The following is a 25,711-nucleotide window of genomic DNA, read 5'->3' on the forward strand; positions in this document are numbered from 1 at the left end:
CTGTGCCTTACTACTAAGATACAGTCCTTTCCCTTAAAGAAGCTAGTATTTGAAAAACACAGTACTGGCTTTCTCTGCCACCAAACCTTTAAACCAGAGGCAAGGAACCTGTGCCCATTCGTGCTGGACTTCAGCTCCCAGCAGACCCAGCCAGCAGAGCCAAAGGGAGATTTCCATCCAACTGCAAATAGCAGACTTGGGGTTGGGAGCGGGATCCAATTCCGATCATGGCTGGGGTGGAGGCAAAAGGTTCAAGCTCCCATCCCCACATGGCATAGTCCTGATCTACGGCATTATTCTCCTTATGGCCTTGGCCCATATATATCCAATTGATCACTCACACAGGTGAGGGAGGGCCTCCTGTAAATACCACTGTTATCAGGAGGTCCCTTCCACACAATGGAAGAATCAAGCCTTTAGTGAGTACTGTGGCACCTTCCTTTTGGAATTCCCTCCCCTTGAATATTAGGAAGGTGCCATTTTTGACGCCTTCTCAGCGCTTGCTTACGACCTTCCGTCCTGTTAAGTTGAGAGCTTCCCTCATCCGCATCTGTACTGGAATTGTTTTTAAGGCAATTTTATTGTTGCACCTCTTATTTGCCATCCTAGGCTCCTTTGGAAGGAAGAGCGGGGTGTAAAGTAATAAAAAGGCTAATTGCAATGCAGATGAGTGATTTTGGAGAGGATTACATCTGGAGGGAAGGGTGAAACCTCCCCTCCTTCTCCCTAGCGTCAAATTAAAAATCCCCTGCCACAGGAATAGCATTTAGCTTCACCCCAAGTGTTACCACATGAGTGGTAGAACAGACTTCTTTAAAAAGGAGGAGTGAAGGGACACTTTTATTCCATGTGTATGGAATGAAAGGATGCACATGAAAACCTCTAGTCATAGTTCATTCCTTCTGACCAAGCTTGCAATAGAAATTATACACGTCAGTGCATATTAATTAATAACTGGTGCCTTTATTTTTCTATATACATTTTAAATATGGCACATCAGACAGTAGTTCTAGGATAAACCCAAATAATAAAACACAGACAGACAGTAGATCGAATCATTCAGTGCTGAACGCATTAGTGAACCAACTTTTAGAAGGCCTGGAAAAGTTGGTTTAAAAAGAAATATGACCAATAAGCAGGTTGAAGGCATAGAACTATTCTCTGCATTTCAAAGTTGCTTGGTAAAGATATCCCCATTGCTTCTAACATGCCACTTTCTTTTTCATACAACATCAATGAACGTAGGTCTTTCTGGTAGTCCAGTACAGAACAAGGATGAAGTTTGTTGTAGCATATATCAGCGGTCAGGTGGCAATGTCCTTGCAGATCCATTCGTCATCTTAATAACAAAGACAGACTGGATTTTAATTGTATTTTGTAGCAGTAAAGCCACCCGTATCCATGATTATTCTTATTTAACAGTCGATGGCGGGCAGCTATTTTGCAAAGCAGTGTGGTAGTGGTAGTACAAGAGATAACAAAAGCTCAGTCATGGTGTTTCTCTGCTTTGGGACCCGTGAGGACTTCTTCCCCCTCTTGGGCGGCAACAGTGCCTCGAGCATGCCGGCCGAGCGGTTGGGCACATTCTGGCTTGGAATGGGCATTTGTCTTCACAGCTGTTTAAAGACAATAAGTCAGAGAAGACAATGTGGTAAGTGCACGCTTCTGTTCCATGGAGTATGTACAGGAACGCATGAAAACACTATGTCCATTGTGATCATGTGAAGGGAGGTACAGAATCATTACTCATGGCTCCACATTGCATGGAAGATCTTCATTCATTATCATTTTGTTAAACGGGAGATTTACGTTCTACACAAGCCCTATCATTTAGTACAAATTTCAACCCAGGGGTGGGACTCAATCAACCTGGCTGTGGACCAAGCATGCCGCATTGAACTCAAATGTAAAGGAAGGCTTACCTGCATGTTTCTGCATTAAACTCCTTGTGTTTCTGAAGGCAGCTGTCTTGGTTCTCCGTACACAAGTAACAGCTGCAGTTCTCTTTGTTCTGAAATAACTTGCCAGTGCATTTCCATTTACAGATGCACTCGCAATTTTCCTCATCAAAGTTCATATTTGGTGCACACATCGCAAGTTCAGCAAGTGGAGGGAGTCCTGTCACATGTTTTGGAGGAAAGAAAGAGAGAGAGAGAGATTTATAAAACTTCCCACCCTCTTCCGAAAATGTTGGCACCTCATCATTTCACTATACGTCACAGATATAGGGTATCACTGTCACTCAAAGGTATATCCTGCAGGTGTACAGCAAGACTTGAACTTAACCTATAAAATGCACTATTTATGGCACTGTGCGTCCAGAAATCTGAACTCCTATCAACCTACAGTTAAAACTATGGAGCTGATATTCTAGCAGAAATAAACAGAGTCTGTATGGATACGGACTTTGAAAGTCATGACAGCAATATACATACATTTAAAGTGTACCGTACACCCCAAGTATTCTAGGGACTGCAGTTCCCCCCTGCAGCACTATGTGTATGATGTATACACAGCCATATTCTAGTTTTTTCCCCAGTTGGGATCTAAAGAGTTAGTTTAGCCTGGGTTTGCAGGCTTTTTGCCTTCCCCCTTTTGAATAGAAGACCCTAATGAGAATTTCACAAACTCCTCCTTAGTTTCTCCCACATGCTTTGTGGCATGGGGCGGTGTGGTTGTTTAGGAAAAACAAAGTGCAAAGCACCCTTGAACATCTGGTGCTAGCTGTGCAGCGCTTTTGTTCCAGGTCATTAATTGCAATCACAATTATCTGGAGTTGCTTCTCTTCCCAGGGGTGGGGCAGTATTTGTCTCAGCAATGGCTAGAAATCACTTGGTAAATATTTTCTTCCCACCCACTTTGAACATCAGGTTCTCAATGCCATATGATGAGGAAATTGCTCTTGAAACTTGCCCAGATTTTACTATCCTTCCAGGTGCACATAGCCTAGGATAATCAATAAGGATGATGATGATTATCCCGCTGTGCATGTGAAGTTGGGTGGGAGTATCTGGGAGGAGGACAAATGCTTTGCTTCAAATGAAGGAGTGTTACTTCTGTCTGACTGAACTTCTCATTTCAGTTTATTCTAGTAAAAGCAAAATGCTTTTAACTACCAATCTGCCCAGATTTACTCTTTTGTTCCTGGATGCAGAGTTACAGAAGCGGGGGGGGGGGGGATCACCTCCGCCCACCTATTTCAGTTTGATAATGTTGTTATTCATAATGTTGTTATGTTGTTCTTTTAACTGGTCCAGATTTCAATATTAAAGTGAGTATATAAGTAGTACTAGTATATACCTTCCCTTCTGCCAGGACGATCTTTGTCTACAACACATTCACATTTATTTCTGTCCCACATCCAGCCACTATGACACAGTTTGTTTATTTGGGGACAACTAGAAGGAAACAAAAGGCCAAATAAATATGTTAAGAACACGTTTAAAAAGTAACTGATGTATACACACCGCTTCGTTATATATTTCTTATGGAAGTGTGGTATATAAATATTCAAATAAATACATGCAAAAATGGCATTAGAGAGCCAGCTGGGGGGGGCTAGTCAAATTAATTAAAGGTAAAGATAAAGGGACCCCTGACCATTAGGTCCAGTCGCGGATGACTCTGGGGTTGCGGCGCTCATCTCACTTTATTGGCCGAGGGAGCCGGGTCATGTGTACAGCTTCCGGGTCATGTGGCCAGCATGACTAAGCCACTTCTGGCGAACCAGAGCAGCGCACGGGAATGCCGTTTACTTTCCTGCCGGAGCGGTACCTATTTATCTACTTGCACTTCATGCTTCTGAACTGCTAGGTTGGCAGGAGCAACGGGAGCTCACCATGTCATGGGGATTCAAACCACCTACCTTCTGATCGGCAAGCCCTAGGCTCTGTGGTTTAACCCACAGCACCACCCGTGTCCCTACGCCTAGTCAAGTACATTAAACCAGGGTTCCTCAGTTTGGTGCCTTCCACATATTTTGGACTGCAATTCTCATCACCCCCAGCCGGCACAAACATGCTGGATGAAACAGATGGTAGTTACAGCCCAGAACATCAGGAAGGTACCAAGTTGGGGAAGGCTGAGTTACGCAGACAGACGGCACATGGTCATGGTGTATTGGGGCTCAGAGTCTGTTGAGAAGCTTCTGCATTTAGAGACGTGTCTTAGGAACTTGGACCAGAAGTCTCATTGCCGTCAAAGGAACAGTTCAAGGAATTAAATTTGCTAAGTCATCAAACTGGGGCCTCGATACATTCCAACTGCCTGCTGTTTATTAATTTGCCACAGCTGCTTGTGACAGTTTTGACTCTCTTTTTTTAAAAAAATGTAAATATTAAAGATGCCATAGTAATTAAAAAATGCTGCTAGAAGAGAAGTCTATATGTTATGTAACATGTTTCTACATTGTTTTTCCAAGCAGTCTTTTCTTTGTAGCATTGAAAAACATACTTTTTAAAAAACATCGGATAACCACTGATCTTAGAACAAAGCATACAATTCATGAACACTCAGAAAAGCTTCATGACTGATTGTGTATCTTTAAAAAAAATGGGATAGAGAGAAAACTGACTGCCCATCTTACCTATCCTCTTCTGGATATTGAATAGATCTTCGTATGATGGTGTACGATGGGCGCTGAGCATTTGTTAAGCACTTGCAACCGGTGTGGTTTGCAATTTTGACTTGAATCGGATCTGGCACATTTGTTAAAGGAACTGAAATCTCAAAAAGCTGGAAAGATGAAATACAGGATTTTTCACTACTATTAAAACTCATCATTAAATAGCCTCCCCTCATTGTTAAATAGCCTCCACATTTCCTGCTCAATGAAGCAAAATAGAGGACTGAGCTTCATGTTAGGAATCTTCAGTTACAATTTGCCCCTAAGGACATGCGATGGGCAAGAGTCTAACATGTACCCCATGTCCTCCTCTTCACATTGTGGAGTCTATAGTTCTATAGACTTGAGTGAATGTGGGACAGCCACACTTGCTCTGCCATGGTGAATAGATTCATAGCTATGGGCAACTTTCATGGCCTTGTTCTTCCCCAACATGGCGTCCTCTGCGTGTTTTGGGTTACAACTCCTATCAGCTGGGGTTGATGGGAGTTCAACGCCAGAGGACACCCCGTTGGGTGGCTGGTCTTCCTACACACACTTACTTAGGAAAGAGCTATCTACAAGTCTATTCCATTAAGAGGGTCTTGCTTCAAAGTCAACCTGCATAGGATTTGACGGTTAAGGAGAAACTGCAGAAGAGTAGAAAAAAGTCCAAATACCATTTTGGATATGTAAGATGTGCTGGTGTTCACGCAGCTTAGGCTCTCTTCATTGCAGCAGCCTCCGCATCTGTAGACATTCACACAAGGAGGCTTGAAGAATTTATTGGTGGCCGTGCCCAGCTCTTTGGCAACTTCCACGCAAGTCTCCCTCGGCACGCACTGAGTCCTTTGCCACTCCTCATCTATGACTGGAGAACAAGGGAGCCATTCTAAAAGCGGCAGTTGTCATCACACAACTGGACTCACCAGCTCATTGGCCTGCTCTCTTGAGTCCTTTGTAGCTGTGAGATGCAGCACTGCACTTTGACAACATTATGACATCTGCTGTTTATTAATATAAATGAGCCAAGCGAGTTGTGGAATAAAATGCGGCAGAGTGGAGTGCTCCCTTCACCATGGTATTTCATTCCCACCCACCCCTGCAACAGCCAGTCAACATTTCATGGCCATGCCCAGTCCTCACCGGGCTGTCTGATGGACATGGTTCTCCCATGAGTTTTCCCTGCAAAAACCTGGCACTGCTGCAAACCAGTTTGTGCTTCCTTTCTGTGTTTGGATGGTCCCCTGTTGGCCTGCAGGGATGCACACTTGCCTCTGAAATGGCAATTTGGAAAGAGAGTGATCATGATCAATTCTGAATTGCTTCAATCAAGGTGAGAGCTCTACCAACTGGCTGCCGCAGCTGATGTAGTTATAATTTCTCCCCTTATCCTTTCTGTGCTTTACAATGTGTTCTGTAAAACCCAGATATGATAGATTCTATCATCTGCCCCCTTAGAGGTGCAGGACTGACGTGGTAACTAACCTCGTGATCTGCCAAATCACACAATGCTGCCCAACACTGATGATCCAATGCCATCATGGGATCCAGCCTGGGGTGACATGAAGCTTATGAATATCAGTTGCAGGGACTCACAATTGAGGAGAGCATGGTGACCTTCAGGCCCTGCTTTTGGGTTTCTCCAAGACATCTGGTTGGGTCACTGTGAGTTCAGGATGCTAGACTGCACTGGGCCCTTGGGCTGATCCAGTCAAGCTCTTCTGATGTAACTGGCCAGAAAAGGGGTGGGAATAATGTCTGGCCTTCTCCTGACCTTTTAACACATATCTGATGAGCTCAAAGGGGGCAGGTGAAACTTTTCATAACATGGTGGCAGACTTTATGACCTGCTGTTTGGTCACCTGATCAAACGGCTGTTAAAAGGGACAGCTATAAGGGCCAGTTCAGGAGTTAGCAACCCTTGGTCTAACTACAGAAATGCAGGTGCCACAGCACACCTGTAGGGTATGACCAGAGCCCATGGCATCCTTTCCAATGTTTTAGTCTCTGTTTCTTTCTCTCTTTGTAAGAACAGATGTCCAGGAAGCTCCTGCCCAGAAAAGTCCAAGCTGATAAAGTGTTTTACATCAGGGCACACCTAATAAAAACAGGCATTTGAATGTTTCTGCATTTCAAGCTGCTGTTGGCACATTCCTTTTAAATATTGCTGTCTGTTTACATTTTTCCCTGCAGTGGAAAAAATGCTTTGTTTAGAGCAGCGTTGTGTTGTGAGCGGAAACAAAGAAAAATACCTAGTTTTGTGCAGAAAATCTAAAGAAGTCTGTGGCAGGCTTAGAGGACATTCCTCCTCTTTTTGGTCTCCTTTGGTACGTAAGGCCACTGCCCATATTGCATGCAGCACACGTGAGACAGGATGCCTGATACAGAGCTCGCAACAATGGGTTTGACACCTGTCTGCACTTCAAACTCAGAACTTTGATCCTTTGATCCTATCAGCACATTGCATTTTTTGTTTTTGTTTTTTCAGGGTGTGAATTTGCAAGTTTGTAGACATCTTTCCAGGTGAGCACATTAAATCATGGAATAAATGCTCCATGGCTTATGCTTTCCTTCCAGGGATCCATGCAGCTTCTCCCAGGGTAGCACCCCAAGCAAAAAAAGTCAGTTGGTTTATTGCCGACAAAATGTCATCTCCTCCCAGCCAAACAAGCACTACAAACATGATTGTGGGATACTTTCGGTATAGTGGCTATGCTATATCAATACATATTGGACAGTGTCTGGGACATCTCAAGACACATGGTGACTCCTATCTGTACCATTTTTGACTTCTTAAAATATTATTTTACTTTATTTTCAAATGGATTTTTTTTTAAAAAAAAGACAGCTTCCTGCTTGTATCACTCAGAGCACTGACATAACCTTATGAACAAGGAACAGACCCATCAGCAAGTGTTTGTGTGTGTGTGTGTTTCAGGCACAAAAACAAAACACATATAACAACCTGCCTTTCACATAAAAACAGGGGTGGCCCGGGACCTTTTGGCACCTGAGGAGAAACATCTCGCAAAAGTATGGATAATTTGGATGGTTAAAACTTGGATAAGTATTGATATGCAGTTATAAATATTATTATTAGGACCCATGGAAGGGATGGGGGCGGGGAAGTCAGGAGATTCAGAGCAATCTCGATATATGGATATTGAATTATTTTTTATATGTGTTTCTATTTGTTAAAAATCAAATAAAAAAAACTTACACACAAAAAAGAGAAACGTTTCACAGCCGCCACCCCGCCACACACACACACACATCCGGATGCGAGCGCAAGCTCTGTAAGTCTTCTTCATCGGACCAGGGTATGGGTGGTGTTTGTTGAGGAAAGATCCTTTCTTGATTTCCACTTCCTGCCCAGCAGTGGAGTTAGCATTGGCTCTTCCCTTCAGGAGAAGCCGACACAAAGCCCCACCACACTGCCCGGTGAGGGGGACGAATCTTCCACTGACTTGTCAGTGATGCCTCTCCTCTCGCCAACTTGGTAGGAGAGGAGATGTTCTGCAGAGCTTTGCTGCCAGTCCCTCACATCTGCTAGAGACCAGGGAGAAGACCAGTGGCAAAGCTGCGGGGTGGAAGAGGGGTGATGCTGCTTGCAGGATGCCACCTGAGGCAGTTGCCTCACCCAGCCTCATGGGTGGGTCAGCTCTGCATACAAACAAGACTGCAGCCCGACATATGTCACTGTGGATCCAGAAATATTCAGTTCATAAACTGTGAGCCTACCTTTCAGTATCTCAATATCATAGAAAGCAGCGGCAAATCTCGTGGAGCGATGAGAGGCTGATCTGGAATCCAGACTGGCCATGCCCTTGAGCTTTAGCCGGCACTTCCAAAGCTTCCAGTCCTCAGAGTGGGTGATGCGAAGAAGCTCTTCCAGGCTAGCAGCTTTCCTGATCTGCTGCTCTGACCATTCCAGGGCGGAAAGTGACGTTCTCTGTAAGAAAGGGGGCGAAAACAGAAGATCAGTCCTGTACCTACCTTAGGTAGGAAAGAGCACACATATCTGTTGAATGTGCCAATGTAATACAGACAGTAAAAATATAGACTTAAAAAATATATATCAGGCTGGGTTAAATAATTACTCTTGGATTAAAGGAGGTGTTATTTTCTAAGGTTTGTAACTAAAGAATTAGTTACAAAGGATGCCAGATATGGGATCACCAGCCCATGGTTTTTCTATTATTTATTAATTAATTAAATTTATATACCACCCTTCATCCAAGCATGACAGGGCAGTTTACAATATAAAAACACAAAAATACATAGCATACTAACAACAAAAGCAATAAAAGCCGTTGGTTGTTTAATTAGCCAAGGGTCTGGTAGAAGAGGAATGCTTTTGCCTGATGACCAAATATATGTAATGAAGGCACCAGATAAGCTTCCCTGGGGAGAGCATTCCACAAATGGGGAGCCACCAAAGAAAAGGCCTGTTCTCGTGTTATCACCCTCCAGACCTCTCCTGGAAGAGGCACAGAAAGAAGGGCCTCCGAAGATGGTTGCAGGGTCTGAGTCGATTCATAAGGAGAGAGGTGCTCTTTGAGATACTGCTGGATAAATGATCCAAAATGTCAGGAGTCTGTCCCTTGTTCAAATCTGATCAAGAATTACTAATCATAGAAAAGAAATATGAAGAATTTCCCTAGCATACCAAGAGGTGCCTTGGGATAAACAAACATATATCCAGTCAGTAGAATCATGAAGAACTGACTTACAGTAGCCATGAAAACCATTCAACAATGTCCCTTCCCCCTCCCCAAGGCTAACATTTAACAGTTAACTTGATGAGTAAAGCATACTGTTGCATCCTCACAGCATTAACACAGATTGTGCCTCCCTATTAGCAGAGACATCACCTTGTCAACAAAAGTCCATATAGTAAAAGCTATGGTTTTCCCTGTAGTGATGTATGGAAGTGAGAGCTAGACCATAAAGAAGGCTGATCGCTGAAGAATTGATGCTTTTGAATTATGGTGCTGGAGGAGACTCTTGAGAGTCCCATGGACTGCAAGAAGATCAAACTTATCCATTCTTAAGGAAATCAGCCCTGAGTGCTCACTGGAAGGACAGATCTTGAAGCTGAGATGAAGAGAAGACTCCCTGGAAAAGACCCTGATGTTGGGAAAGATGGAGGGCACAAGGAGAAGGGGACGACAGAGGACGAGATGGTTGGATAGTGTTCTCGAAGCTACCAGCATGAGTCTGACCAAACTGCAGGAGGCAGTGGAAGACAGGAGTGCCTGGCGTGCTCTGGTCCATGGGGTCACGAAGAGTCAGACACGACTAAACGACTAAACAACAACAACATTAGGTTCCCAGGGAGACTGCCAAGTCATAGCTTTGGGTCCAGCATATAACAAGAGAGCAGTGAGAGAAGAACTGGAAGGTAAATTTAGGAACTTAAGACTGTTCCTCCATTTCAGAAGACCCTATTGTCTCCTGAAGTTGCATCCGTGGTCTTCACACTCTGCAGCATTGACTCACGGGGAATTATGAATTGAGGACATTTCTCGAACATGGTTTGCTTTCAAGCAATGCAGGAACCAAGCTGTAGAAGCCCCTTAACCTGGTACACACGCAGAGGGTACAGTGCCATGCCACTGGCATGTGGAAGATGTTTATGACCAAGCAGTACCAAAAATGTCAATCCAGGAGATACAAGATCCTGGCTGGTGGCTCCAGCCACTCCCCCCCCCCAAATGAAATATATACAATAGCTGAAAGCTACTCATATTTCCTGAGCTACTGTGTCTTGGGATTTTTGTTTTCGATTTATTGTAACAGCTTGCCACATCGTTAAAAACCAAGTAAAACACACAATTGTATTTCTTGTGAACTTTGAAGCACCGCAAAGGGAGGGCATATCTTTCTACTCATTTTCATGAACAAAAAAGGCATGGGCTAAATAAAGCTCTCCAAGTTCCCTTTACCTTCCCCACTCCCCCTCAAAGTGATAAGTACATCAAGGACATGCAGTGGGATGTTAAAAAGCATGTGCTTTTTATCTGCTCTTGCCATTTTAAAAACATGGTGCATGCTAACAGCCTAAAAGAGAGGGCTCTCTTTCAAGACTTGCCAAAGAAGAATGGCACTCCCCAGGGGAATTGACGGGATCAATTTTCCAGAATATTGTGACCACATTTATTTTATGTAGAAACCGTTGCTCATCATGACTTTTAGTCACAAGGAATTGAGAGGAGCAGAGGGTTCAGAAAGCCAATAAATATGTTCATTGACAACATGTGTACTTTACAAAATTCCTTAACTCCTAAGGAAATAAATATTCACAGCACATGCCATGAAATGTAATTTGTGGCGGTAGCCCTGGAACATTGGGCTGTCTGTGTTTCCAATTGCTGTATTAAATGAAAAATAACTTAGATCTCTCATCTCTCAAATTTTGCTAATTAAGCAGGCATGTAAATAGAGAATATCCCCATAGCTAATCAGTTGAGCCGTGTTGGGGTGGCCTGGCTATTTACTGGGTTAGAGCAGTGTTTTTTATCTGGCCACCTAGGGATAGGAGCAGAAATTAAATTCAGTGCACATTTAAAGGTGAATCTATCAAGTTTCAATTTCTGAAACAATAAAAGAACTAAAACATAGACATCCTTTAAAATTCGTACTTACCTGAATTTTGTGATGCAGCACTCCATAGAATTCTAGAGTTGGAAGGGACCACAAGGGTCATCTAGTCCAACCAACTGCTGCAATGCAGGAATCTTTTGCCCAGTGTGAGTCTCGAACCCATGGCCCTGAGATTAAGAGTCTCATGCTCTACCGACCGAGTTATTCTGAGTTCCCACCAAACTATGTTTACAACTATGCATACTTAAGGGAAAGGTGTGCATAAAATGAATATATTAGTGGGGGGAAAGACAAAAATGATAATGTGGGGACACTGTTTGCAAAAATGAATACATTAGTCAAAACTGCATACAAAAAAATGGGCCACTTGACTATCCAAGCCTGGAAGTCCGATTTGGATCCCTAAAAAGTACAGTGCTTCCTTCTCCCCTAGGGCAGAAGAAACATCTTGAAGAAACCGTCTCTTCAGATTTGGCTTTGCCAAACTTCCCCTCGTTGCTCTTCCTGGAACAGCTTTCTGGGAGAAAAAAAGCTCTCAATAAACAGCCTGAATCTTCTTTGCTCAGTGAACACATCCATAGGGTCAAGTACCTTTTTAAGGCAGATGGAGATTTACCGCAAACGTCCTGACTTTGGTCAAAGGAAAGCCTGGACATTGGCTCTGAACTTCTGCTTGGAACCAGGGAAGAAGTGGGGAATGAAGAGCGACATTGGAAATGGGGGGTGGGATAAGGATCTACATTGGGATTCTCTGCCGCTATGGATCCTTGCACCTGAGGCGATCGCCTCACCTTGCCTCGTGGGTGGGCTGGCCCTGGGTGTCACTGCCTTTCATTAGGTTCACAAATGCTAAGAGGGGAGAACCCTGAAGCTACTTTGCCCAGACAAGAGCCTCTCCTCTCTCTCACACAGTGTTTCTTCTGCCTTGCTGCTTCCTGGAGATGATTAAATTCCACTTCCTCCCACCCGGTGCCTGCTGGCTAGTCTCCCTACCCAACAAGAGAGGCATTGTTCTGTCTCTCCAAGCTCATACCAACCTCTTCCAAAACTTCCTCTGTGGTCTCTCCATCTATTGGCCCAAGCCTGTGGGAGGAGCTCTGCTTGAACTGGGCCAAACCAGAGCAGCTGTATTTACAGGTCAGGGGCATTGCCAAAGCAATGGTTCCTCTTCTTTCCCAGAAGGCGCAGTGTATGGCCTTTTGTGAAGTGATGGAGTTGGGTGCTAACCCTAGCATTTGGGGGCTACAGGAACAGCAACACTACATAAGAGAGAGGCCAACTATATAGGCACTCCCGCTGGACTTGACCGATTCAGGTACGCAGCACCGAGCTGTATTTAAACTCCAACACCTCTCTGGTCCTAACGCCACACACACAGGCAGATCCTCTCTCTTTGTCTAATGAAACACAGGCTTCAACTTGCTGTCATACTGGGACCAAGCCCATGTTAATTAGGCAGGTTACAGTCATTGTGTAAAGTTCAGGAAATCTCTCTCTCTCTCTCTCTCTCTCTCTCTCTCACACACACACACACACACACACACACACTGCTGTTGTAATATGATACGGTGAGGGAAACCAACACTTTTTGCCATACACTGCTGGGAAATTTTAAAACAGGGTCCCCCAAAGGCAGACCAGATGAGTCTTGGGGTGTGATCCAGCAGGGATCTTCTTACGTTCTTAAAGGGAATTCTGCACATAGGTGTTTCAAGGCACTTGCCCTACAGAAAGGACATAATTTAAGCTTGGGCTCTTCTCTGTAGCATAAGATCCCTGCCAAGAGGATAGTAAAGCCAGTCCAGTCCATCAATCTACTTCACACCAAGCTGCCCATAGTTCTACATGAAAGAAGAGCTGCTTGATGTCGCTGAGATTTAGAATAACCTGCTGCTCAAAATGTTTCATAGCACTTTTGAGCCATAGGCTGCAATTCTGTACTCACTGACCTGGAAATAAGCCCCCTGCAATTCAATGGGGCTTTCTTCTGAGTAGGCAGGTATAGAATTGCATCAGCTGAAATATATTCCAAACTATAGAAAAATCAGCAAATAATAGGTAATTGGTGTAAAAAATAACGATTTCAAAACCTCCGGAGATTTAACAGAAAGCACAAAGGAGCCTTTTCTCGTTCCTATGTAGAAATCATTGGCAGCTCAATCCTTATGCAAGGACGGTCAACAGTGGAGCCCACTCCCAAGCAATGATGCATAGCATAAGTTTGCAGCCTTAATTTTATTAACAATAAATGCATTTTGATAAGATAAAAGGAAATCATTTCATGGAGGATACCAGAAAGGCTGACTTCTACTCTAGCACGAAGTAATGATTACCCTCTCTCTCTTTTTAGTTTGACCTACACAGTATATCCATGTTGCTTCTGCAATATAATTGGCATTATATCATTGTACTGCAGAAATACCCTGGGGCCTGGCTGATTCACATTTTTGCCAAATGCCAGCAGTTGCATTCCCCTTCCCACCCCCGTTAATTTGAACATAACAGGATTCTTGCTTGAATCTTCAATTCAGTTTTCTGATTTACTGAAGAAGCTAACAGTAGAATGTAACAAGTTAAGGAAATGAGGAACACTGATACCTTTTCTAGGTATCGTAAATATGCTATTTACACAGTGAAGTTGTAAGGGAGGCTAGAATATTATCTTTTGAAAGCTTACACAATGAACCAACCTTAGAAGGCATTTCTCATATCAGCTCTGGCAAAGAATTACTTCTCAAACCATACAGGAATTCAGCCTTAATTATTCAGACTGGATTGGTACATTATACAGCAGTAAGGAGTTTCTCTAATCACACATACATTTGACAATGTCCTGGAATGACAAAAACTTCTAGGAACTAGATATTAAAGGGCAGTAGCAAATACGTTATTTGGGAACAGTATTTAAAACCTAATTATTTTTAAAGTGGATCCGTGCAAAAACAGAGTGACTGATAGGTCAAAAAGACAACCTTCCTAATCTTGCCAAAGAAAGGGAAGGCTTACAGCTAATGCACAAATTGTTTGGAGAGATGCAGCAAAAGCACTGACTGAGGATGAAACAATTTAACAGAAGGATATGTTATTGCAAAAAGTTCTGTCATACTGGAATTCTCAAAAAGGTTCCCATTTGGTCATGTGCCACCACTGAAAATGAATTATCGTTTAACACAATATATATTTTAAGTGTCCAAAAAAGAAAAGTTACAGATAGGTAGCCGTGTTGGTCTGCCATAGTCAAAACAAAAATTTTTTTTTCCTTCCAGTAGCACCTTAAAGACCAACTAAGTTAGTTCTTGGTATGAGCTTTTGTGTGCATGCACACTTCTTCATCTGAAGAAGTGTGCATGCACATGAAAGCTCATACCAAGAACTAACTTAGTTGGTCTTTAAGGTGCTACTGGAAGGAAAAAAAATTTTTTGTTTCAAAAAAGAAAAGTATCAATCAGCTGTGAATGTAGATTCATTACATTACTGTTTTCTATATACTCCTTAAGACAGAAGTCAGCCAAAAGTTAAATACTATTTATTTCAATGGGTTAGTTGAACATGCACTTTAGTCTTCCCCTTGGAAATCTGGCAGGTCAGAAAAATACTTAAACTGGCTGGACCGTGCTGTTAAATCTTCTCTGACGGTATTACCGTACATGTGTCAAAGTTGTTTATTTATGCAATACTTAAGAGTCACCCCAGAAAGAACTTTAAAAGGTGCCACTGTAGTCCAAAGATCGTTTCAGACAGGAAAACCCATGTGGTCTCGAGACTCCTATTGATGCAGACAATTCCAAAATAAAGCCCACTTACCTTTACAGATCCATGTTCAGAACCTTGCAGCAGATGTAGAAAAGACACTATAAATATGTTTACAGTTGTCCACGGCTTGTACATCCTTGTGGTTGACGTCCACACTTTGCTATATAGTTGAAGTCACACAGCTGGAGAAGAACGTTTCGAAATTCATTTCTCTACAAACTGCTAATGTTTTTAAAAATGCATACCCAGAATCTTACTCTCCAAGTAAACTTAAAGTGTATACACGAGATGTAAACAGCACAGTTAAAAAAGAAGAGTAAAATTCACTTAAACAATGTCATCTCTTTCTTGTAGGTACTTTTTAGATATAAAAATACAAAAGTTAAAAAGTATTTCCAGAAGCAGGCAACTACAGGTCCCAGTCTATCAAAAAAATAATAATCAATCCATCTCCCACCTGGACACAAAGAGAAACTCAATATTAATTTGTGGTCCAGGAAAGGTTAAAATCTGCTGAGGGGGTTTGGTGCTCCATGTTACAAGCTTCCTTTTAAGACGGCAGTAGAACGGCCGATGCTTTGAGCTAGAGAGAGCTGTAATCCAACTCTCTGTATTGAAACTTTTTTTCACAGCCTTCATGGAAGCCTGCAGAAGCCTGCGTCTTAAATCTGATACAGACACTGGCAGAAAACAAGAGTCACATGTTGGCTCCTATCCCATTCTGTCCCTACCAATGGTGTAGCATTTACTAAACTAACCAGTGCAATGTGTGCCACCATTATTTTAAGAGGTATTACCTGAAACATGAAACTTCAGCACATGGCCTTACAAAGTATACATACTACAATAGGTGCACTCCTACAGCTACACAGAGACACACACACACACACCGCTTTCCTTTACGTTTTCTGTGTTGTAAGGATTTTGAGAAAACCATTTCATTTATTAAAACAGTGCTTTTACAAAGAAAGGGCATGAGACTGTACGTTTTAGAGAAAATGCTTTTTATTACAGATAAACAAAACGTTTATATATCATGTATATCTCAGAGTAATAAAAATGCAGCTGTACCCGTCTACGACATACTAATAGCTAACTTTGGTGCTAGGCATACTAGAAATATTATTTGGGTTCAATCTGGCAAACCCACATGATCAGTACTAATGAAGCAAATGGAATCAGTAAATGCAGTAAAGATCAAGGTGTACAGCTGCAAATGTATTTTTAAAAAGCCACTCAGCCTGGGTTCTGCTACCCCACGTCATTTGTTTCCAATCTTTGATTTCCAAGTGGTGGCTCTCTCAAATCCATTTCTTGCATTTCTGAAGTCATTAAAGGCTTGTTGAATTTCTTCCTGTGTATTCATCACAAACGGACCTAAGATATAGATTGCAAAATTCAGTATAGTATTTAATTATTCCAGGCTTTAGGCTTTCTGTAGACGAATTCAATTTGCATCTCATTCCTTCTCCTTTCTCCTCCTCCTTTTGGTCCCCAGATTCATTCCCAAGGGCTCAGCTGTGTTGAAGGTTGGCATAGAGGTTGCACCGCATCAAAGGACTGCTGAGCGAGCAATCCTGAGTGAGCAAAGGATTGCTGAGTGAGCAATTGAGCAAGGATTGCTCAATAGCATTTGACGGCAGGTTCTTCTTTTCCCTCCTTCACATTAAAGGGAAATCTTGGGGATTCCACACATGCTAGCTGTGGAAGGGGAAGATCTGACTCTATAAATCAGGGGCAGCTAATCAATACTTTGGGTGCCTCATCTGGCCCCCAACCAAGCAAGTTTTTTTCTGCCCCCTGACCCCACTGATTTTGGCCACTGCAACAAAAAGAGGGGGAAATGAGGTAGACATGTGGGTGGAGCACAGCGCCCTGATGGAATGCAAACTGTCCCCTCCCTGGTCATCAGATTGGTTGGTTCATAAGAAGGAGGGCTGTGGGGTGATCACACCCACTGCTTGTACGCAGCCCCTGATGGACTGGCCATGGGTGACTGTGGCCCTTGTACCACAGACTGTTAGCTACCATGCTGTAAATGATGGAGGAGTTTGCCATGGTTTGCATCTGGTGGAGAGGGCAGAGAAAGGCAGAGGGAGGAACACATTGCTTCCAACCTTCAAGTCTTCTCTAGAACTTGTCCACAGACACTCGCAGACAAAGGCCTGCAGATTCAGATGAAGCCGAGGGTCCCCCCCCTCCGGCCACAGTACACACAAGTTCTCAGTCACTTTACACGTGTGTGCATCAAGATCATATGCACTCATACGTCATGTATTTACTTGCAGGAATGCATGGACTCAACCCGACTAACGTATACACAACATTATTCACATTGTCGTTCATAGCCATCCCCACCCATGCATTTATGTGCCGTGTACAGCACTGCATCAATGCAGATGGCTCTATGGTAAGCAAGTTACTGAAATTCCATGGGAGTAACAGTCTCAGGTCTTCTCCACCAAACCCGTCCTCCCTTTCTCATGTTTTGCTTGCCAGCAGCTTTGTGCAATGACGGTAAGATATAACTAGCAACAATGGCAAGGCCTGGCAGCTTTGAGTCCCTTTGCTAGGAGGCTGGTAACATTTATTTACAGTGGTACCTCGGGTTACAGACGCTTCAGGTTACATACGCTTCAGGTTACACACTCTGCTAACACAGAAATAGTGCTTCAGGTTAAGAACTTTGCTTCAGGATAAGAACAGAAATCGGGCTCCGGCAGTGCAGCAGCAGCAGGAGGCCCCATTAGCTAAAGTGGTGCTTCAGCTTAAGAACAGTTTCAGGTTAAGAACGGACCTCCGGAACGAATTAAGTACTTAACCCGAGGTACCACTGTACTTACTCTGCTTTCCAACGTTTATACACTTCTTTTCAAAAAAATTATTTACAAATCTCTTAATGCACAATGTAACATGATACATCCTTTGACCGGGGAAATAATCTGAATGATCTGACTGCTCAAACCCCAGCCTGTTTTTCCAAGAGCAAAACACAACTGTAACAAAAGAGTCCAAGCAAGGCCTCTCAAATACAGTGATTTACAAACAGGGCATATCCCTATAAATACCAGTGGAAGGCCAAAACAGCAAGTCACTGATGTTAAGTTGTGGATTTTTGAACAGAAGGGCGGAGGGAGATATTCCAGAATAAACACCTGAGGTTGAAGATGAAAATACATTCTGTATGCCCCATTTGTTTAAAAAGAAGACGACTTGTTAAACAGATATTTACCATGTTGCACTACTGGTTCCTTAATGGGCTCCCCAGCCACCAAGACAAAATGGCTCACTTCAGGATCCTAAAAGGATGAGCAGAAAGCATCCATCAGCAGCATAGAAATTACATTTTGAGATTTTGAGATTAGATACCCAAAGCAGGAGCAAATTACAATACAGTAGATCAGAAGTGTGGTGCCTCAGCATACCTTCCAAGTGTCCCGACTTTCCAGGGACAGTCCCGGAATTATGAAAGCCTTCCAGGTTTCTGATTTGACCCTGGAACGTCACTGTTTCCCCCACTGCTGCCAAGCTCAGGGAGAAGGATGAGCCAGCGCTTGTCCCAAGCGATGACCCATGGCTTCTCCATGTGGGCTGAACAAATGGTTAGTGGAAAGGTGAATAAACACCAAGCAAATCAGGGTGGATGCAGTATAACTGCCCCACAAAAAACCAGAATCAATGCTCTGTAAAGACCAGGTACAATCTAGCCTCTTGGTAAGTTTTCTGCAAGCAAGTCAGCATGAAACCCAAATAAGCAGGTCATCTGGAAAGGGCCCTGTGCCTAAAGTGGGATTTGGATCCTATCTAAATACAATATTATGGACCACATGCAAGTTGTTATTAAATATATGGTGAATTTAAACATATGTGGTGAATTTAAACCTCCATCATTCTGCCTGGACACTGAGGTCCAGCACCGAGGGCCTTCTGACAGTTCCCTCACTGCAAGAAGCCAAGTTACAGGGAACCAGGCAGAGGGCCTTCTCGGTAGTGGCACCCGCCCTGTGGAATGCCTCCCACCAGATGTCAAAGAGAAAAATAACTACCAAACTTTTAGAAGACATCTGAAGGCAGCCCTGTTTAGGGAAGCTTTTAATGTTTAATAGGTTATTGTATTTTAGTGTTTTGTTGGAAGCCGCCCAGAGTGGCTGGGGAAACCCAGCCAGATGGGTGGGGTATAAATAATAAATTATTATTATTATGTAAACAAATGGAGCAGTTGTGCGAATTTTGCTTGGCAAGAGCTAAAGGCCAAAAACAAATAGACAACGCTTCCCCACCCAAGATTTTCCACAAGGGAACTTCCCCACCCCAACTCTTGAGCATCCCCCAACATAACTGGGCTGAACATCTGTTGGAATAGTTTCCAGAGAGGTAGCAGAAATTGTCACAGCAAAAATAAGTTCTCCAGCTCCTGAAAGAGTAACAAATTCATTATGGCATAAGCCTTTGTGGACTAGAGTCCACTACAATGGTCAGAAAATGATTCCCATGCTCTTCTGGTGTGTAGGGCCTCCCACTGGAACTGACAGAACTTTTTACTGTGCTGTGGCAGTTCTCCTAAGGATAAAAGAGGCATCTTAAGAATCCCACTCCTGTGTTATGGCATGTTGTAGCTTTTAAGGTAAACTACCCTGTCAAAGCAGCATTGTCTCTTCAGCAGAGGCTCATAGGGTCTGGCTGCACTGAAGATAAATTGCTGGATATTATGTAAGAAAAGAATTGCGACAGACCCTATTGTAGTCTTAGTATTGCAAAACTGTCTTGAGACATAAGGGTGTAGCCCGTACCGAAAAATAAGCAAGACTTTCAAATCATGTCAGGTTCAATTTTTTTAGGAAAAGCACAAAAGGAGAAGTGACAATATATTTTTTAGAAAGCAAATTATAACTTCTGCTCACAAAATAAACTGCTCTTTCCAACAACCTAGAATATAATCTATTTTTCCAGCCTGGAGATGGTTAAGCATACAAAGAAAAGTTGGATTCAAGGGGCATGCAAAACAAACAAACAAACAAACCATCTTAACTCCCCAACATGAATCATACAATGGTTTGTTCTTGACTCACTGCTTTGAGATTCGTCTCTTTGCAATTTGGCAGAAGGAGGAGCCGGGTCCCTGCCATTTGAGTTGTATGTCTGCCACGGCATGTGAATGAGGCCAATGGAAACTGCACTCTCCTATATCAGTAATAACTTGAACAGATTGAAGGAGGTGCTTTTGATTCAACTTCAGTGAACACAGGAAGCTACCTTCTATTGTCAGAACACAGGACTGGTTACATCAGTGCTGGCTAAACCTTTGGTTCTTCAGATGTTGCTGGACTAAAACTCCCTTAACCCTTCAGCCAAGCTAGATGGAGCTGGTGGAAATTCACAGCCAATAACATCTAGAGGGCCACTCTTGCATGCAATAATTTGCAGTGGCTGTCTAGGGTTTCAGACAGGAGTCCTTCCCTGTCCCTACCAGGAAGGGGCCAAGGAAAATTCAGCCTCAGTTCTAGGGGATCTGGGGAGCTCTTTTAGTACATACAAATATACAACATGGTTGCTGCCTCTGTTCCTTGCTCACTGCTCATGAGGTCAATAGAGTCCATTGGGCCAGCACTGGGGCACAAACCTTGCTTCATGTACAGTGATACGTCTAGGAATAAGCCAGGCAGTTACTATGTAACTCAGCAATTCTCAACCTGTTTTGTAGGGATCAGCCAGGCAATTTCTTTGTCTGGCTGTTCTTTGAAGACCGCTATATCATAACCAGCATGTGAGAGGCTGCCTGGAGAGCTTAGATATAAAAACTCAGCCCCTCCTATGCTCCAGTGTAGCTGAACTGAATATCTGAAGAGAGAGGTGGGCAAAGAATTGATCTGTATTATAGAAGTCGTTGTCAAGACATTTGTTAGAAGACACACTGCTATTCAGGGCCACCTTGAGTCAGAATGTATCCCAGAATACACCTCATTTCCATTGTAGAGAACACCTGAAAGCACTCCGCAAACTGCAGTTTAAGCAGCTTGAAGGGTGCGGGGAGTAAAATACAAAGAGTAAGAATAAATGAAGCCGATGAAATCCAGTCCACTTACTCTAGTTCCACAAGAGTCAATGGGCTGTTGCAGAATAAGAGCTTCTCAAGAATTGCAACCAAGCAAAAGACACTTAAACATTTAGTATAGGAAGGGAATGAAGACAGGTTCAGCACTTCTTTTAACAGTTTAATTGGGGGTTCTTGCTAAGGCGGTTTATTTGGGATTCATTCTGACCCAGTTTACTATCGTTAAAACCTACTGAAAGCATTCTGGGGGTGAGAGTGATGTTTTGGAGCCAGACAGATTAGTTGCAGAATACCTTGTTTTCAAACTGAATACAGTCTCCATCGTCCAGCACAGCAGTGTGGTGCGGTTCTATTTTTTGTTGAGCATCAGAAGGACCTGGAAAATGGTGGTTTTTTCAAGAAGTGATTGTGCTAACATTTCCATATAGGTACTGGCTAATTCACACTGTTTCTGAGACATATATGAATAATTAAGCCTTTCATGAAAATTTCCAGGCGGACAGCTGATCACAGAATAACTCCATTGCAAGGTAAGACTTATGATGCCCAAGCATGCAATGCTAGAACCATTTACCTGATTAAGCCCCACTGAATTTGATGGGTCTTCCCTCCAAATATAGGATTGTTCTATAAGGGGCATTTTACAGTTCTCCCTGCAATATCTGTTTTCTACTTTGAAATAAATACTTCAGCTGAGATGGCTCAGCCAGAGCATGAGACTCTTAATCTCAGGCTTGTGAGTTTGAGCCCCACATGGGGTAAAAGATCCCTGCATTGCAGGGGTTGGTCTAGATGACCCTCACGGTCCCTTCTGACTCTGATTCTGTGAAAGGATATCTAGCATCACTATGGTCCTCTGAAGATCACCGCTTCATTACCCAACAAACAAAGCTTTCTCCAACCTGCCACAACTAAGGCGGCTCATTTGCGCCACGAGGACCCTCAACAAGGGTCAACCACAGATTTATTGTTTATAGATAGGTGGGCTCACAGGCAGAGCAGCAATCTCTAGGAAATACTGTGCAGAGACCATAGTAGGCTTTAGAGAGCAACCCAGTGTCATAAACCAATAGGAAGCCACCTACTAATCTTTAAAGGCAGCAATTTTTACAGAGCTAGCAAATGCTGCCTGTTTGACATTTACAGCAGTCTGAGTACCATTTCACCCCTAAAAAAAGATCGTACTAGCTTTTGAAAATAAAAAATGGTTCTCAAAAACAGAAGCAGTTTCCAGTAATCAAAACATGGTGGTGTCAACAAGCAACTTACCAACATATACATTACCAAAGAGCGTGTAAATAAACGCTGTCCAACCTGAAATGTAAAAGAGCAAAATACTGTGAGATACATAGAAAGCTTAAACATATGTAGGCCGGTATTAGGCCATGCAAAGTTGTAATTTGCAAGGTATAGGTGTAACTCTATCCATGTGTAAAGGTTCCATTTTTAAAACCGTATTTTACTTATTTTCAGATGTAACATAACTAATGAAACAACATTATTACCAACCTCCCACACCTCCCCAAAGTAGAGAGACATGCACTACAGCAAAATACATTGAACTTTCCAGTGTATTCATTAACTGTTCAGTTTAACAATAGGATAAATAATTAAGTTATTCCATTTTAAGAGGCTTACTGGGAGGCAACTTTTTAATAATTTTTTTAATTACATTTTCTATTTTACAATCTCAAATAAACATTTTACAAACTTTAAAATATCCAATGTCTACCCTTCTTCGCTTCCCATTGTTGATTTTACATCCCTGCATATTTTACTATAACCATTCAAATCAGCTTTCCACTTTTACATCCATCAAAAATTATTTACTCTGTTGAATTTATCTTAATGCTGCCAGCGTTTTCAGCTGTATATTTCAGCTGAATACTCTCCATATATTCAATAAATGTATTCCAGTCTTCTTTAAATGCATGTTCTTCTTGCTCTCTTGTTCTATGTGTTAAATCTGCAAGTTGTGCATATTCTGTCAACTTAAGTTGCCAATCCTCTTTAGTTGGAGCCTCACTCACTTTCCATTTTTCAGCTAACAAAACACAGGCCGCAGTTGTTGCACACATAAATACCCTTTTCTGACACCTGGGAATTTCAGTATGGGTTATCCCCAACAAAAACGACTCTGGTTGTTTTTTGGATTTTTTGGAAAGTAGTTTTAAACATTTTTTTCAATTCATTATAAATCATTTCCCAATATGCTTTTACCTTTTTATACTGGAAGGCAATTTAAGACCTGTAGGTCACCTCTAGCCCACCAAGGCCTCTCCAACAGGCTGCTTAGCCTTTTACTACTGTTCATTTATCCTTCAGCTGCAGTTCTGTGGATGTTGTTGTTGTTTAGTCGTTTAGTATTGTCCAACTCTTCGTGACCCCATGGACCAGAACACGCCAGTCACTCCTGTCTTCCACTGCCTCCCGCAGTTTGGTCAGACTCATACTGGTAGCTTCGAGAACACTATCCAATCATCTCGTCCTCCGTCGTCCCCTTCTCCTTGTGCCCTCCATCTTTCCCAACATCAGGGTCTTTTCCAGGGAGTCTTCTCTTCTCATGAGGTGGCCAAAGTATTGGAGCCTCCGCTTCAGGATCTGTCCTTCCAGTGAGCACTCAGGGCTGATTTCCTTAAGAATGGAGAGGTTTGATCTTCTTGCAGTCCATGGGACTCTCAAGAGTCTCCTCCAGCACCATAATTCAAAAGCATCAATTCTTCAGATAGGAGACACAAAATGGACCTTTTCTTGGGAAAGGCATTTAACTGGTGGGCCCAGTCCATTGTTTGGTGGTTTGCTGCTTCTTAGCCCAGTTGTAAATATTTTTTGCTCAGATGGAAATCCTACTTGGTTTGAAGGGAATTGTTTGCTTAAAAAGTACACAATGATGCAGCCACCAGAACGCCAGCTAGATGAAATCCTTATTTGCTAAATTTGACCACCAGCTCTGTTTCTTCCAAGCTGAATGCCTAGCATTTTGACATGGATGAAAAAAAATATTGCCATGTAACCTGATTAAAACTCTGTTCTCTTTATCCTAGTTGGCACCTGTACTGGGTCTGAATTGATTTTACCTATGCACTGCTGCTTTAAACGGCTTTTTAAAACATATAATCATTTAATTGTTTTTACATATACAACTGTTCTGCCTGCTTCATAAATGTTTTATTATATTGTCAATTGCTTTGGGATGCCTCATGGGAAACAATTCATAACATAAATAAGCAGCGCTCATCTTTTTGTTAAAACGTTACTGCTCAGTCTGCAACAGTTAGTAAATGTGTTCTTTTAAATGCAGATGCACCTCTGAAATAACAACATGGATTTCAGCCACAGCAATTCTATTTTCAAGGTTATATCCTTCTCATTCTCTGGGCACATATCCCAGAACAAGCAGCAAGCCCCATCATTTTGACATGAAAATCCCGACACATTAAACTCCAGTTAAAGGACCACAATTTTTCTCCATAAATAGACATAGATTGGAAGGTAGCCTTAAAAAATCAAATTTTGCGGCTATATAGTTATGCTTAAGACTTCTTCAGAAGTTAAACAGTGGGCCGATAACTGATTTTGTGACATGGATAGATTGTACAGCAGCCATTCCAAACGAGTCCCCTTTATTTCTCTGCTTTTTGGGGTGAGTGGTGATACTTATATACTTAAAACCTCCTACACAAGCACCCAGAGGCTCAGGGGAACACCAGGATTTGCAGGAGTACAAGAAACAAAACAAAAACATGTTAACACACAAAGGAGGCAAACTCCCTTCCAAAGGCCGAAACACAACTGCATACATGTGCAGGGCCTGCCTGATTCATCCATGTCTGTTGCCATAAAAAATATGTTGGACGTAGGGCTTACGTGATAAGTTTCCATTGCCCAGGCTCCTGGCTGTATCTGCTAGGAGGACAATGAGTTTGGGGCGAGGGGAGAGGAGGAGGAGGAGGAGGCAGAGGCGGCTGCGGAGGAGTTGTTTGGATTTGATATCCTGCTTTATCACTACTCAAAGGAGTCTCAAAGAGGCTAACATTCTCCTTTCCCTTTCTTCCCCACAACAAACACTCTGTGAGGTGAGTGGGGCTGAGAGACTTCAAAGAAGTGTGACTGGCCCAAGGTCACCCAGCAGCTGCATGTGGAAGAGCGGAGACGCAAACCCGGTTCACCAGATTATGAGTCCACCGCTCTTAACCACTACGCCACACTGGCTCAGAGGGAAGGGAAAAGATTAACAAGATGAGGGGAAGCAGACCCAGCAGATTAGAAGTTGATGGTGAAAAATTATGAAAACAAAAACTGGGTCAGAAGAAAGTGAACAAACTATGAGCAAGAAGATTATGCAGCTGAGAGCAAGAAGCAGGAGAGAGAAAGGAAGGGAGGAAGGCTGATGAAAAAATCAAGAATGACTTGAAAGTGAGGCGGAAGGTGAAGAAGTAAATCAGTGAACACGGGATAGGAACAGATGTGGAGAGAGAGGGGAATTTCATGGTAACTGACACAACAAAACAAAAGTGTGGGACAGGGAAGGAATGCAAAATGGAGGCACAGCAAGAATGGCAGAGTGGGAAGCCTAGGAAGGTGGAGTTGTCTGCAGCACTAAACCCAATCATTAACCCACATAATGTTTTGTTTCAGGCCCCCACTTGCCCATCAAAGATTCCTAAGGAAGACTGCTGAATTCAGTTAGAACT

The 25,711-nt window shown here is 42.8% G+C and overlaps 2 protein-coding genes across 2 annotated transcripts in view; both read right to left on the reverse strand.

The window, feature by feature from the left end:
• Positions 1-943: 943 nt before the first annotated feature.
• On the reverse strand, positions 944-15,720 carry VEGFD (vascular endothelial growth factor D). Its single transcript, XM_083612175.1, has 7 exons — positions 15,017-15,720; positions 8,348-8,558; positions 5,284-5,474; positions 4,586-4,734; positions 3,301-3,398; positions 1,923-2,118; positions 944-1,616 (listed from the first exon to the last, which is right to left on the reverse strand). The coding sequence occupies exons 1-7, from the start codon at positions 15,098-15,100 to the stop codon at positions 1,490-1,492; spliced, it is 1,056 nt and encodes a 351-aa protein (XP_083468301.1). The 5' UTR covers positions 15,101-15,720; the 3' UTR covers positions 944-1,489.
• A 239-nt stretch (positions 15,721-15,959) lies between these two features.
• PIR (pirin) overlaps positions 15,960-25,711 on the reverse strand; it is a 32,308-nt gene continuing 22,556 nt past the window's right edge. The window contains exons 7-10 of the mRNA XM_083612199.1: positions 22,287-22,331; positions 21,311-21,393; positions 18,198-18,264; positions 15,960-16,342 (exon numbers count right to left, since the gene is read on the reverse strand). Of these exons, the coding sequence (XP_083468325.1) occupies positions 16,227-16,342; positions 18,198-18,264; positions 21,311-21,393; positions 22,287-22,331 (311 nt within the window). The 3' untranslated portion in view covers positions 15,960-16,226. The remainder of the gene's footprint in view (positions 16,343-18,197; positions 18,265-21,310; positions 21,394-22,286; positions 22,332-25,711) is intronic.

This window comes from Podarcis filfolensis (genome assembly GCF_964270895.1).
Source record: "Podarcis filfolensis genome assembly, chromosome: 4".
NCBI lineage: Eukaryota > Metazoa > Chordata > Lepidosauria > Squamata > Lacertidae > Podarcis > Podarcis filfolensis.